This window comes from Peromyscus californicus, unplaced genomic scaffold (assembly GCF_007827085.1).
Source record: "Peromyscus californicus insignis strain IS unplaced genomic scaffold, ASM782708v3 Scaffold_22__1_contigs__length_63687245, whole genome shotgun sequence".
In the NCBI taxonomy this organism is placed as follows: Eukaryota; Metazoa; Chordata; class Mammalia; order Rodentia; family Cricetidae; genus Peromyscus; species Peromyscus californicus.
Window position 1 is genome coordinate 22,176,097 of NW_026294525.1, and position 14,298 is coordinate 22,190,394.

At 43.5% G+C, this 14,298-nt stretch overlaps 1 protein-coding gene across 1 annotated transcript in view; it reads left to right on the plus strand.

Moving 5' to 3' along the window:
* Adat2 (adenosine deaminase tRNA specific 2) overlaps positions 1-14,298 on the plus strand; it is a 55,072-nt gene that overhangs the window by 5,535 nt on the left and 35,239 nt on the right. The window contains exons 2-6 of the mRNA XM_052751083.1: positions 153-257; positions 6,609-6,759; positions 8,479-8,585; positions 12,095-12,167; positions 12,283-12,398. Of these exons, the coding sequence (XP_052607043.1) occupies positions 153-257; positions 6,609-6,759; positions 8,479-8,585; positions 12,095-12,167; positions 12,283-12,326 (480 nt within the window). The 3' untranslated portion in view covers positions 12,327-12,398. The remainder of the gene's footprint in view (positions 1-152; positions 258-6,608; positions 6,760-8,478; positions 8,586-12,094; positions 12,168-12,282; positions 12,399-14,298) is intronic.

A 14,298-nucleotide genomic window follows, 5' to 3' on the forward strand; every position in this document is an offset into this window, starting at 1 on the left:
GCCTCGAACTCACAGAGATCCGCCTGCCTCTGCCTCCCGAGTGCTGGGATTAAAGATGTGTACCACCGCCGCTGCCCGGCTCTTATCTGTCCTTTTGCATAGCCTTTCAAGCACTGAACCTCACCTCTGAGACTTTCCACTTTGTGTTGCAGGCCAAAGAAGCCCTTGAAAACACTGAAGTTCCTGTTGGCTGCCTTATGGTCTACAACAATGAAGTTGTGGGGAAGGGAAGAAATGAGGTGAACCAAACAAAAAACGTGAGTTGAGCAGTATAAATGCAGTAATGGACTATAGCCATGATGGGGGCCAGCGGGTAAGACAAGACTGAGTGTGTCCTGTGGGTCAGTGTGTGTGTGTGTGTGTGTGTGTGCTCGCCTGTGCAGGCTGCAGGTGGAGGTCAAGATGCCTTCCTCTACTACTCTCCACCTTACTTTTTGAGACAGGATCTCTCCCTGCACCTGGAGCTCGTCTGTTCAACTAGGGTGGCTGGCCAGAGAACCCTAGGACTCCCCTTTACCCACATTTCCTTTCTTCTACACTGGGGTTGTCTGTGAATGTATGTCTGGGTATGTACATGGATGCTGGGGGTCTGAATTCAGGTCGTTCTTCTTTCCCAGAAAGTACTTTACCTGTGGACCCATCTCCTTAGCCCCTAGATCTTTTTTTTCTTCCTTTGTAAATGTTCATTTTTTTTTTTTTACCTGATTGTAACAGTGATACAATGCTTCTTTTTTAGATGTCAAAAATTCAGAAAAGTTCAATGAAGCTATAAAATTCTAGTAGATGATTTTCGGTTTCTACATTTGTGATCTTAGCCAAAAAGTAAGAAATTTTTTTTGTTTTTTGTTTTTTTTTTTTGGTTTTTCGAGACAGGGTTTCTCTGTGTTGTTTTGGAGCCTGTCCTGGATCTCACTCTGTAGACCAGGATGGCCTCGAACTCACAGAGATCCAGATTAAAGGGGTGGGCCACCACCTCGGGCTTGTTTGTTTGTTTTTTATTTCATTATGTTTCCCTTTTAACACTGGAGTGAAACCCAAGAAGGAATTTTGTTACATCAGAATGTCAGTGCAGGAGAACGGAGTCCATGTCTGCTTGTAACAAATTCAACCTGAAAATTGACCTTTGCAAAGAAGATCCATTTAACTTGTAATGCATTCCTTTAGCTTCTTTAAATTTTTTTTTTTCTCCTGGGGCTGGGGCAGGGAGGAAGGGCCTTCAATGTACATATTGGAGGGAAGCATAAAAGGATTGTATTGGAGAAAACATGTTTGGATAGTCAGTGGAGTAAGGTCTTCAAGCTGTCTTCAACTACATGTGTTTCAGCTTTAATAACTTGATGTATGGTGGCCCAGTTGGAAAGTTCATGGTTTAGAGCAGTGCTTCTTAAACATGGTGGCACAACAGTGCATCACTGTGGACGTGTTTGGGAAGTGGAAGTAGGTGAAAGTGCCATGCTACATTTCATGATTATAAAGTACCAGATGGACTGAAGGATAACGTAACTATAGTGCCATTGACGTGGACTTCGGTCTTACATGTTTTGAGAGCATAGAACAGTCTACTGTCAGCACCGGGGCTCTGAGGCCTTGAAAGTTCATCCATCACAACCCCAAGGTGTGTAGCCAAACTCAATTAGGAATCCAGGTGCACAAGCAGTTGTGACGGCATAAAAGCATTCAAGGCAGATAATACACACCCCGCAGTTAGAGGCTATGTTGATGCTTACCGAAGTTCTGTTTTACATAATTGCCACAGGGCCCAATTTGTATTGCATGGTTTTTTATAATGTGTTTTACATGAGAACCAAGACCAAATCCCCACTCACTTTGATTTCTCAGACACTTTGGAGTTAACCAGGGTTATTCCACTATCATGTCTCACATAGACTTGCCCCTTGAATCCAGCATAGAAAGGCTGCAAGGTGAGGAGCCCAGAGGTCGGACTGTGTGTCAACACTGCTGTGTCATTCGCCGCCCCCTTTCCCTATGTGTTTTCAGTGCATGATAAGACAGCTTGGCTTGTGTTTCTTTAGTGGTAAAAGAGCGATTTGGCCAAGATGGTTCAGTTCAACTGGTATTTATAAGAGTTGTGAGGACGCCATTTCTTAGGAATCCTGAATTGGAGGAGTCTTTGGTGTTAAGTTCTCTTGTTGTCTTGGTATGCAACCAGAACCATACCTTCTTCTATAAAGGCCTTCTGTTCCCAGTTTCTGATTCTTTGATCACCCAGACTTGTGCCTCTCTGCCATTGGCTATCACAGCATCATGGGCCAATGCCAGCTCTTTTCTCGCTATGCTAGGTGTAGCCATGCCAGTGCCTGCAGCCCCAGAGCTGTGGGAAGGCTAGATCAGAAGGTATCTAGGATTGCTGCAGCTGTGCCCCATGTTCAGTGAGAGACTCTCTCTTAAAGGAACAAGACAGAGAGTCATGGGATGGGGCACCTGACATCCTCCTCTAACTTCTGTATGCATGCAAATGGGTGGACATACCGGCACACATATGTACACATGCACTTTGTGGTGCTTTGAATAAGAATGGCCCCAGTAGGGTCAAACATTTGAAGACTTGGTTCCCAGTTGGGGACTGTTTAGGAAGGATTAGGAGGTGTTGCCTGGTTGGAGGAAGGGTGTCAGTGGGGGTGGGCTTTGAGGTTTCAAAAGCCCAGGCCAGATCTCGGCAGTCTGTTTGCTTTGTGCTTGTGGAATCAGGATGTAGCTTTCAGCTGCTGCTCCAGCACCATGTCTGCCTGCCTGCTGCCATGCTCCCTGCCATGATGATCGTGGACTAACCCTCTGAAACGATGAGCGAGCCCCCAGTTAAATGCTCTCTTCTGTAAGTTGCCGTGGTCACGGTGTCTCTTCACAGCATGGTGTAGTTGGCGAGGATCCTCTCCCATTCCGTAGCCCCTTTCTTCGTTCTGCATTTACTTTTCCTAGCTGTGTAGCAGCCCCTCAACCCGTAAATCACCTGTGCTGCTGGAAGTTTTTTCAGCAAGTTTTTGCTCATACCTATCTCTTGAAGTGGTTCCCAGTTTTCTTCCAGGGGCGAAAACATTTCAAGCTTTATATTAATATCTTTGAGCCATTTGACATTGATTTTTGTGTGGGTGAAAAAAAACAGGAGCTTAATTTGATTCATGGATGTGGAAATCCATTTTTCTCAGCACCATTTGTTGAAGAGGCTATCTTTCTTCCAATGTATGTTTTTATATGTGTCAAAGATCAGGTGGTTATAGCTATGTGGATTAATTTTGGGTCTTCTATTTCACTGATCTAATACCTACTGTTTTGTCACTATGGCTCTGTAGAGTAATTTGAAGTCAGGTATTATAATATATTCCTCCAGAATTGTTCTTTTTGCTTAGGATTGCTTTAGCTATTCAGAGTCTTTTGTGATTTCATATTAAGGTTAGAATTGTTTTCTTATAGTTTTGCAAAGAATGCGATTAAAATTTTGATGGGGATTGCATTGACTTTGTAGGTTGTTTTCGGTAATACAGCCATTTTCACAATATTAATTTTGTTAATCCATGCTTATGGGCAGGCTTTCTGTTTTCTATTTTCTTCAATTTCTTTCTTGAATGGTTCAAAGTTTTCATTGTAGAATAAAGGTCTTTGACCTCAGCAATACAATTTACTTCTAGATATTTTTAAAAACTATTATGAAGGTGAGTTTTTTTTCCCCCTAATTTCTTTCTTGGATAGTTTGTTATTGATATATAAACAATCTACTGTTTTCATCTATGCTGATTTTCTATCCTGCCACTTTGCTGAAAGTGTCAGATGTAAAGGTTTCCTAGTGGAATCCACAAGGCTCCATAAGTACAGGATCGTGTCATCCAAAAATGAGAGAGTTTCACTTCTTCCCTTCTGATGTACATGCCCTTTATTTCCTTCTCTGGTCCTACTGCTCTAGTTAATACATTGAACACTATTTTGAATAAGAGGAGAGAAAGTGGTCACTCTTGTCTCATGGTGTGATTTTGAGGAAATGTTTTCAGTTTTTTCCTCATTTGGTCTGTTGGCTGTAGGCTTGCCATACATGGCAGTTATTATATTAAGATTTAGTACTTCTATTCTTAGTTGCTTCTGGACTTTTTTTTAAAATCATGAATTATATGAACTCTGTCTACTTCCTTTTCTGCATCTATTAAGATGATCATGCTATTTATGTCTTTAAGACTCTTTGTATAGTATATTGCACTTACTGATTTGTATATGTTGAACCAACCTTATACCTCTGGAATGAAACCAGCTTGATTGTGGTGTGTGAACTACTACATTCTTGCATTAGGTTTGTCAGAATATTGAGAAATTTTGCATCTATATTCATCAAGAAAGATAATCTACAGTTTTCTTTCTTTTCTGTACCCTCATCTGGTTTTGTTATCAGGGTAAGACTTGCATTGTAGGACTTCAGTAATGTTCTTTCCTTTTTCATTTTGTGGAACAGCCTGAGGAATATTGGTGTTAGGTCTTCCTTAAAAATCTGGTAGAATTTGGCCATGAATCCATACAGTCCTGGCTTTTCTTTGTGGGAGACTTTTGATTGCTGTTTCAGTTTCATTACTTATCATCTGTTTAATTTATCTACATCTCCTTGACTTAATTATTGATATATTACATGTGTTTAGGAGTTTGCATGAAGTTATTTTGAAGGTTTATTTTTCTTTTGTGCGTGTGTGTTGTATGACACTACACTGCGGAGATGTGAACAAATGTCGGCTCACCTCAGATAAGGAACCAGCCACAGACCAAAAGTAAGGGTATCACCAAAGCTTGGTGAACCAATTCATTTCACTTGGGTTACTTCCAAGAGCCGAAATGACTTCATGATAGCTACCCCACAAGAGCTCGCCCCAGCCTGTGTGATGGCTCATGAAAGCTGGGAATCTGAAGCTCGCCCCAGCCTGTGTGATGGCTCATGAAAGCTGGAAATCGGAAGCTCACTGCACAAGTTGCAGGCAGTTTGTCAGGTTGGAGAGCATTTCTTTCAAGCACAGTGTTCTCTTGAATCTCTGTCTCTGTCTCTGTCTGTCTGTCTCTCTCTTTGAGACAGGATTTCCCTGTGTAGCTCTGGCTGTCCTGGAACTCACTCTGCAGACCAGGCTGGCTTTAAACTCACAGATATCCGCCTGCATCTGCCTCCCGGGTGCTGGGATTAAAGACATTTGCCACCACCACCGGGCTTTAAGAGTGTCTCTTATCAGCCCTTACTGCTTATATGTAATTGGGGAGGGAGGGGGTATCTAGTATATCTAGTCAGTTTCAGTGACTTCCTGAAGCCTTTGAGTTGTTTACTTCCTGTGCTTAAGGAGATTCCCTACAAGATGGAATGTTTTAAGAACAGTGGTTTTGAACTTATAAGTCACAACCCCTTTGAAGGGTCAAATGACCCATTCACAGGGGTTACCCAAGACCATCAGAAAACACAGGTATTTACATTATGATTTATAACAGTAGCAAAATTACAATTATGAAGTAGGAAGAAAATAATTTTATGGGTAGGGGTCACCACAACATGAGAAACTATATTAAAGGGTCACTCACAGCATTAGGAAGGTTGAGAACCACTGTCCTAGAGCATCCTGTGTCTTAAGGAACTATGTTTAAAGTAGAAGCTTTATCTCAGAGGAAACTGGTACAAAACTCTGTGTGTGTGTGTGTGTGTGTGTGTGTGTGTGTGTGTGTGTGTGTGCACGAGTGCAGCTGAGTGTATGTATATGTGTGCAGGTGCCTTCAGAGGCAGGAAAAGAGTGTTGAAGCTCACTGGAGTTACAGGCAGTTGTGAGCCACCCGGTGTGGGTGCTAGAAACTGAACTTCTGCAAGAGCAGCAAGTGCTCTTAATCTTTGAGCCGTCTTTTTACCCCTGCATCAACACTATTTTAATAAGGGGAAAGGAGATGACAGGTACCTAAATAGCATCATGCCACACTGTGCTCGGTGTGACTCAGGTTGTTCTGGGAGCTGGAGAGGAGGTAACGGTAAACTCCAGTTTGGACACAGGATCCCAAGCTTGCTTGAGACCAACAATGCCTCACTGTCAGGATTCAGATTCCAGTGTGATCGATTCCACATGCTGGGCGATTTCTCCTGTAGCAGGCTCTCTCCCGTGAACTATCTGAAATCTCGAGTCTATGCTGCTTTAGAGCTGGTTGCTTATAAAATCTCATCTCCTGCAGTGTACATGATGGTCTTCTAGTGGGCTCAATGAAGATCTGCCTTAGAGTGAGGTCAGTTGACAATCTATCTGAAACTAGAGCACAAGCTTGTGAAAATTCCAGCCCTCCCTTAAAATATTCAGAAACCATAGACATCTTTTTTTTTTTAGACTTATTTTCTCTGTAATATTTTAATGAAAACTTTCCCCCAAGGTCCATGTGAATTTCACTAAAACCGTAGCAGAGTTTATATAATATCTTAGATTAGGCTTCCCCATTGGTGAGGTTATGGTATTTAACTGGGAAACCACTAAGGACATTCTGAAACCTAATGCTCCAATGCAGGCAGACATGAGAGGAATGCTTTTTGAATTTATGTTTTGCATATTTTAAAGACGTCAGCTGAATGAAGTGAACAGTACCAATGCACATCTCTCTCTTTCAAGGCTACTCGGCATGCTGAAATGGTGGCCATTGATCAGGTCCTGGACTGGTGCCGTCGACACAGCCACAGTCCTGCCGAAGTGTTTGAACACACCGTGCTGTACGTCACCGTGGAGCCGTGTATCATGTGTGCCGCTGCCCTCCGCCTCATGAGTATCCTTTGGCTTCTGGGTTTCCTGTCTGCACCTTGCCTGTGAGCAAGACAATGGCCAGATACTTAACTCATTTTCTTCTCTTTTTACCATTGGTTTTTCTTTCCGATGCTGAGGATTGAAGCCAGGCTTTTGCACATGCCAAGTGTATGCTCTATCATGGAGCTATACCCTCCCCAGCTTTCAGTTTCTTAATGTGTGGAGACAGTTAAGAAACACATTGTAAAATTTAGAAAGAAGCAGGAAAGATGGTTGTTTTACACAGTAAAGTTACCTATTCTTTCTCTGTATCAAGAGCCACGAAACTATTGAACCCATAAGCTACAGAAGGAAAAGCTTGGAACTAACTTAAACTCTTGTGTAAGGGTGAATCCAAGTTAAGTTAGAGCATAGGACACATTCTGAGGAATGTGCTTTGCCCTTGGATGACAGATTATGGGTAATTTAAATATTTTCTGTTAATCTGTTTTTGTTGTGAATATCTATCACAAAGTAAAAAAAAATGAAGTTCAAGGTAACGAAGAAGTGAAAATGTCACCTGATATTATCATTATACATGTATGGAAATTAGTAAGTTAGTGTTCTGTAGTTGGATTGTGTCTTGCGTAGAGTGAGCAACATATATGCTGGGTGCAGTCGGTCTCTAAAGTTTATTTATTTTACAACACTGAGAGCCTTGTGGATGCTAGGCAAGCACTTCTTCATTCTTACATTTTCACTTGCTTTTAAAATTAGGTGTGGTTTTAGCACTTAATACAGAGGGCCTTTTGGGTACAATAAAGCATACTATCTCCTTGTAAGCGGAGTTCTTGACACCATTATTAGAGGAGTTATTAAGCCGGTTTCCTCACCCTGCCTTGCAGAGAGAGAGAACAGGGACCAACGTGGCTGGGTTTTGGCTTTTGTTTGGGTGATTATTTTGCTTTGGTTTCTTCCTTTTGTTTTGAGACTGGCTCTCACGTAGTCCAGGCTGGCATTGCACTCACAGTATGGTTGGCCTTAAGATCTTGATTCTCCATCTTCGAAAGGCTTGGACTGTAGGCACATGCCACCACGCCAGGCTACCACCCACATTTTTACATTTTAATTACGTTTATTTATTTATTGTGAGGGGCATGGGCATGCCATGGCGTCTGTGTGGCAATCGGAGGACAACTTTCAGAAGTCCAGCCTCTTCTTCTACAGTGGGTTCCAGGGGTGGAACTACCTATTTTAAGAGGTGAAATTGTTGAACTGAATTTCTAACTCTGCAATGATTCTGGAAAAGTGATTTTGGAAAGAGCAGAGAATTGACTAAAGTGAGTAAAAATACCCAATCTCTGTTCTGTTTACAATAGCCAGGTTTTCATCTTTTTAAAAAATGTATAGGTTATTATTATGTGGGCAAGCACATGCCATGGCATACATGTGAAGGTCAATTTGAGGGGCTGGTTCTCTCCTTCCACCATTGCGTGGGTTCCAGGGATCAGGCTTAGCTTGTCATGCCTGCATGGCAAGGGCTTTTACCAGCCGAGCCATCTTGCTGACGACCCACGCGATTGCTAGATTTTGATCTCTAAATACTTAAAACCTCTTTCTCTTCATTTGTATAATTGAATTGTATTATTTTCCACCGCAAACTTTGTTTTGAAGTCTAGACTGAACTCTCTAAGGTAGTTAGCATCAGCCTACTCTTGCCATGATTCTATACACCCCGTGACAGACTTTAATTCTATACTATAAATCCCGCTGGTTGTCTATGGCTGCCAGAATGAACGGTTTGGCGGTTGTGGTTCTGTCCTAAACATTGCCTCTGCTGACCTACCCAATACCGGGAGACCGTTTCAGGTAATATAATCTGCTTATACCCTCCCTCCCTCCCTCCCTCCCTCCCTCCCTCCCTCCTTCCCTCCCTCCTTCCTTCCCTCTCTCCCTTTCCCCCCTCCATCCCTCTCTCTGTTCCTATCTCCCCTCCCCTTCTTCTGTTTATCCATTTTTTGGTGGACTTGCCAGTTGTCTGTGGTCAGTGTTCTAAAAACCCATGACAGAATCCGACAGTACCTCGGGGCCCCCTGAGTTGAGTTCTTTACCTCTTACTGAAGGAAAATGTGTATTCCTTCTCTTCACTTCCAGAGTCTGTCCTGCAGGGGAGCCTGCAACTTCTCTGAACTGTTAGCTTCTCTGTTAGGGTTCACTGGCACCTTGTGTGGGCTTAGAGACTATCTTTCTGTTGGAGCAAATGCCAGCTCTGTCATGTGATGATGGAACTTGCCTGCCTCGGCGACTGGGATGCTATTCACAGCCAACAGTATTTAGGCACAAATTCTGTCACTCTGTCACATCCCATTATTAGTATCTAGTTGCCATTGCAACTTCATTATTTTTAGATGCCTCTTAATGTTGAGACTTCCCCTAGACCAGAGAACCTGCATGTCCTTCAGCTGCTAGAGATTCCACTTTCCTCTGAACTTCTGTCACACTCTTGGAAGTTCTGTTGAAACTGTAAACATTAGGAATCTACATGTTGGGATGCATACCCATTTTTCTATACTGATTCATTCTCCAAGTTGGAGAATTAATCTGAAGGCATTATACTCGAAAAAAGAATCAGTAAATGCTGGAGTTTCCCTTGAAAACCTCACGTGTTCGTAGGCTGTGGTGAGGACTTACAGAGCCCTAATCCTGCACAGAGCAAGTTTTGGAAAGCATTCTGCCTTGAATTTTCCAGCTGAGTGTAAACTCTCCTAGCCACTGTTGTATTTAAGAACAGATGCCTTTAACATCACATCAGAAAAAAAAAAAACAACTGTAACAGAGTGGTAGGAGTAAATGAGGTTGATTATTAAAGATGTCTGCAAAGTGACTTCATTTTTCCAGTCATTTCTGGGAGCCGCCCAAACATTGCTTATATAATTCTTTACACATGAATTGCTGGCTCTGTACATACGGTACTTCCTTTATGAGAACAACCTAAGTAATTTCTCAGAGTTTCTGGACAAAACTACGATGTGTCCCTAGGGGTCGGAGATAGGTGGAACTTTGCTCTCTAAGATATAGATGAGGAGACTGCTCGGTCAGTGGGGAAAGTGTTTGCCATGCAGCGTGAGGACCCGAGTTTGGGTCCCCAGATCCCCCTGAAGGCTAGATGCGGAAGGGGGTATCTGGAATGGAATCCAGGGGTCCTGTGGTGAGATGGGATACAGACACAAGGAGAGTCCTGGCCTGCTAGCCTGCTGCACTTCGTGTCAAACAAGAGACTCTGTCTCAGCAAGGTGGAATGTGAGGGCAGACACTTGAACTTCCGTTCTGGGCTCCACTTGCCTGCTAGCCTGTACACGTACGTACGCACAACACACACACACACATACACACACACACACACACACACACACACATAAAAATAAAAAGAATGTTGATGTCATGAAGTCTTGAACGGTTCTTTTTCAACCTGAAAGGTTAATTTACAGTTCATCTGTACGGCCATGTTGGCTCAATGGAAAATGAATGCCTATGGTTTGAAAGCATAGGTCAAGGTTTAATGCCAAGTGATGTTCTAAGGAGGTCTTATGGAGTGCTAACGCCTTGGCATCCCAGGCTTCTGGATGCTGTGTTTTCTTCCTTTCCTTTGGCTGAGCTCATGGGACAATGGACAAAGGGAGATGGGGTTTCACCTCAGAATTATAGGTTCTTTTTATATAATACTGTGTTATAAGCGATATAAAATTCAGAGAAACCTGTGGAACTACTGTTTTAAAAAATGGTTATTCATTTTTAATATCGCTTCTGTTTAAAACATTTATAAGAATATTTTTGTTAAAAGATATGCATGTGTAAGCTCTAGTGGGTACTTTAGAATGCTATCATGATGTCTAGACCCATACATAGTTTTTATTATTTTTTTTTCCCACCTCCGTGTTTCTCCATGTCTCTCCTTGGACCACATGTGAGAATCTCCTGGAGGGCTTTTGCGTTTCTCTGTTCTCAGATCCTGGGTCAGAGGAATAAAAAGGCAGGGGCGAGCGTCAGTGCTTGGGGAGGGTGCCCATGTGATTGCCCTGAACAGCAGTGATGGAGAAGCGCTGCTTTGCCAGCCCCTGGGGAAGAGGGTCTGGTGGCTTCAGATGGGGGACATTTACAGACGGCAGGCGGAGGTGCTGGAAGGCTCCAGTCCCTGCACACCCTGACCGACAGCGGTTAGGATGGTGGGCTGAGAAACCAAGGGAGGAGAGGATTCGAAATGAAGCGTGTGTGTGTGTGTGTGTGTGTGTGTGTGTGTGTGTGTGTGTGTGTGTGTGTCCAGTCGTCACGTGACCACAGAGCTGTGCGGGGAAGGAGACCGTGTTTCCATCCGTGAGTGCTTGAGAGGCAGCTGCGGTGGCGTCTTGAGAGCCTAAGACCGTGAGGATGAGAGGAGGAAATGAGACGGAAGGTGAAGTCTGGAATGTTCTGAGGCAGTACTCGGGGAAGGGTCGATCGTTCTCAGCAGAGCCCCAGAGAGGCTGCCCCTCCATTCGAGCGTTTGGCCCCGTCTCGTATGTTTTTAATTTCTTCCCCCTCCCTACCGAGCCCTTCAGCCTGCTTCCACACACACACAACCCCCACTTCCCCCCTCTCTCCGAAAAGTGCGCTTCCTTGCTTCTGTCCATGTTCCGTTTCGTCTTTATCCCGTATTTCACTCATTGTTCTTGACAGTTCTCACTTCTTACTTGTTCTTTCACGTATTTTCATCTCTCCTGCCCAGATCCCAAAGTAAAAACAAACTCAACTGTTTTCTTAAATCCTCCGCAGAAAAACTTGAAAAATGTTTCCTGTAGAGGACCGGATAGTAAATATTTTTAGCTCTTGTGAGAAACATAGTCACATAGTGACGATCACATAGTGTTTTCTTTAATAATTAAAAAAAAAAAACTCTTAAAAGTATAAAAACGATTGTCAGCTTGTCATTCTTAGCTGTGGACTGGATTTGTTCTACCAAGGATAGTTTACCTGCCTTAGGTGAACAGCATCCCGTGCTTGGTGAAACGCTAGGAGATAATAGCATGTCAAAATAGCTCATGCTTCATGAGTACCTGCTTAGCATCTCATTTATTCAGTACAGCATCCCTCTGTAGTCCTGTTACATACCATGGAGAGTTTAAGTACCAGCAAGAGTGACCGATTGGGAGAGACGCTGGGCTAAGGCTGGGAGCCCATTCTTTTGGAAATGTGCATTTTTTAACCATGCTAGTATTTGTCCCGAGGAATGAACGTTGTGTGCAGCCTGTTCATATCGTTGTAATTGTACATACAATTGCTGTTGGGGTGTAACCCCCACACAGTCCCTGCCGATGCTCACCTCATGTCCCTCCCTTCCTCAGTGCGTCCCCGGATATCGTGCTGAAGAGGCCGTGGAGCTCCTAAAGACCTTCTACAAACAAGAAAACCCAAATGGTCAGTTTTCTTCCAGAGCACAGGGTCCCACCTTAAAACACCTCGCTCGGTGTGAGCCAAGTTTGGCATTATTCATTTTCTGCTTCTCTGTCTTTTTTTTTTTTTTTCTTTTCAGCACCCAAATCAAAAGTTCGGAAAAAGGATTGTCAAAAATCTTGATGTTCTGATGAAAGACTGGTGCCCTTTGGAGACTTGGACAGAACTCCCGACTGAGAGCCGTTGGCCTTGCTGGTCATGTTTATATGTCGTTGTTATCGTGTGGGAAAATGGTGTCTCTTGTCATGTCATTTGCTCTGTTAAGGGACCAAGTGAGCCCTTTCTTGGTCCTAAAGCCTGACAGATGTCAACAGCGATTAGCTCTTCCCAAGCTGAGAGAGTGTTTCAGGAATGGGAAGAATTAAGGTTTGAGGTCACAGAGATCAGCAAGCTAGTGCCCGACCTTCAGCCACAGCTTTAGCCCCAATGTCTTCTTAGGGAGCTCTTCGTGGCCTGGGGAGATGGCTAAGTGATAAAGTGCTTGCCATGCAAGCAAGAGGCCTCCATCCCCATGAATGCCACCTGGGCTGGGTGGCCTGCCTGGGGCCTGCCTGTAATTCCAGCGCTTAGAAGGCAGAGTTGGGCTTCCGAGATCCCAAAGCAGGCTAACTAGTTAGGTTAGCCCTTCTTGGTGGGGTCTGTGTTCAAGTGAAAGATACTGCCTCCATGAGTAAAGTGAAGAGTAATCTAGAGGGACCTCCCCAGGGTTCAACCTTAGACCTCACACATGCATCCCCCCGCCCCCCCCCCCCCGACACAAGTGCACACACAGGATGCAAATACATACATCACACATTAACACCACACACGTACACATGCAAGCCAAAAAAAAAAAAAAAAAAAGACAAGTCTTTGGAAGATTGATTAAGACACCAACAGGAAGTAGAAGAAGGAAAGAAAGCCTTGGACTTTTACTGAGTGCGTTCAGACCCAGTCCCGCACAAGACTCCGCCTGGGCTCGTGCTAATTTGTAATATGACTTTCTGTCTATGACCATGCATGTTGGGGATTCATGTGTGGGTGTGGAGGCAAAGGACAATCTCAGGTCCCTCTCCTTAGATGTAGTCCCTTCCTCTTCCTGATGTTTTTGTTTGTTTGTTTTTAAGGCTAAGTTTCTTATTGGCCTGAAATTTACCATTCAGCTAGGCAGGCTGGCCAGGAATGCTCGGGATTCCACCAGTGTCCTCTAGTGCAGGAATTACAGGCAGGCACCACCCACCACGCTCTCCTCCTCCCTCCCTCCCTCCCTCCCTTCCTTCTTTCTTTTAAACATGAGTTTTGGTGACTGAACTCAGGTCCTTTTGCCACTATATACTGTCATATCTCTCCAACCCTAGAACATTCTTTTTTAAAGTAGTCAGAGAAAAATGGATGCTTTTTAAAGTAAGTGCTTAAGGGTCATTTTTAAATCATAGCATATTGGTACAATAAAGTTTTATTCATGCCTTCTTTGAAGAGGAGTAGTCTTAAATTATTGGTGCTAGAGGGATGGCTCAGGGGTTAAGAATATATACTGCTCAGTCAGAGGGTACATGTTCAGTTCCCAGTACCTACATTGGACAACTCACAATCTCCTGTAATTCTAGCACCAGGGGTTCTAATACCCTCTTCTGGACTCCATGGGCACCTACACTTACATGTGCACACATTTCTACAATTCACACACACATGCACACTCACATAATTAAAAAACTTTTTAAAGATAAAATTGAAAGTGAAGTAGTTCCTTATAATAGAGCAACTATTCTGTTAACGTCCATATCTTCCCTGGAACAAAATGAAGATGTTATGCTCTCAAAGCAAAGACCTTGTATTCTCACGAGAGATAATTGAAAACTTACATGGCTTGCTGGAGAATGATAGGTGCTGCTGGGCGTAATGGTGCTCGCTATAACTCCAGCACTGGGGAGGTCAGAGCAAGAGGATCATGAATTCAAGGCCCAAAATTACAGCCCATTGATACTTGGACTAAGAATGCAGGAATGGCGGCTACAGGATTGAATACAATCACTCTTTCAAACACAGCTGATAAAATTTAAATCAGTAGCTAAAAATTTGCCCTCACAACAACATCTCCCAGAAGGGTCACTGATGC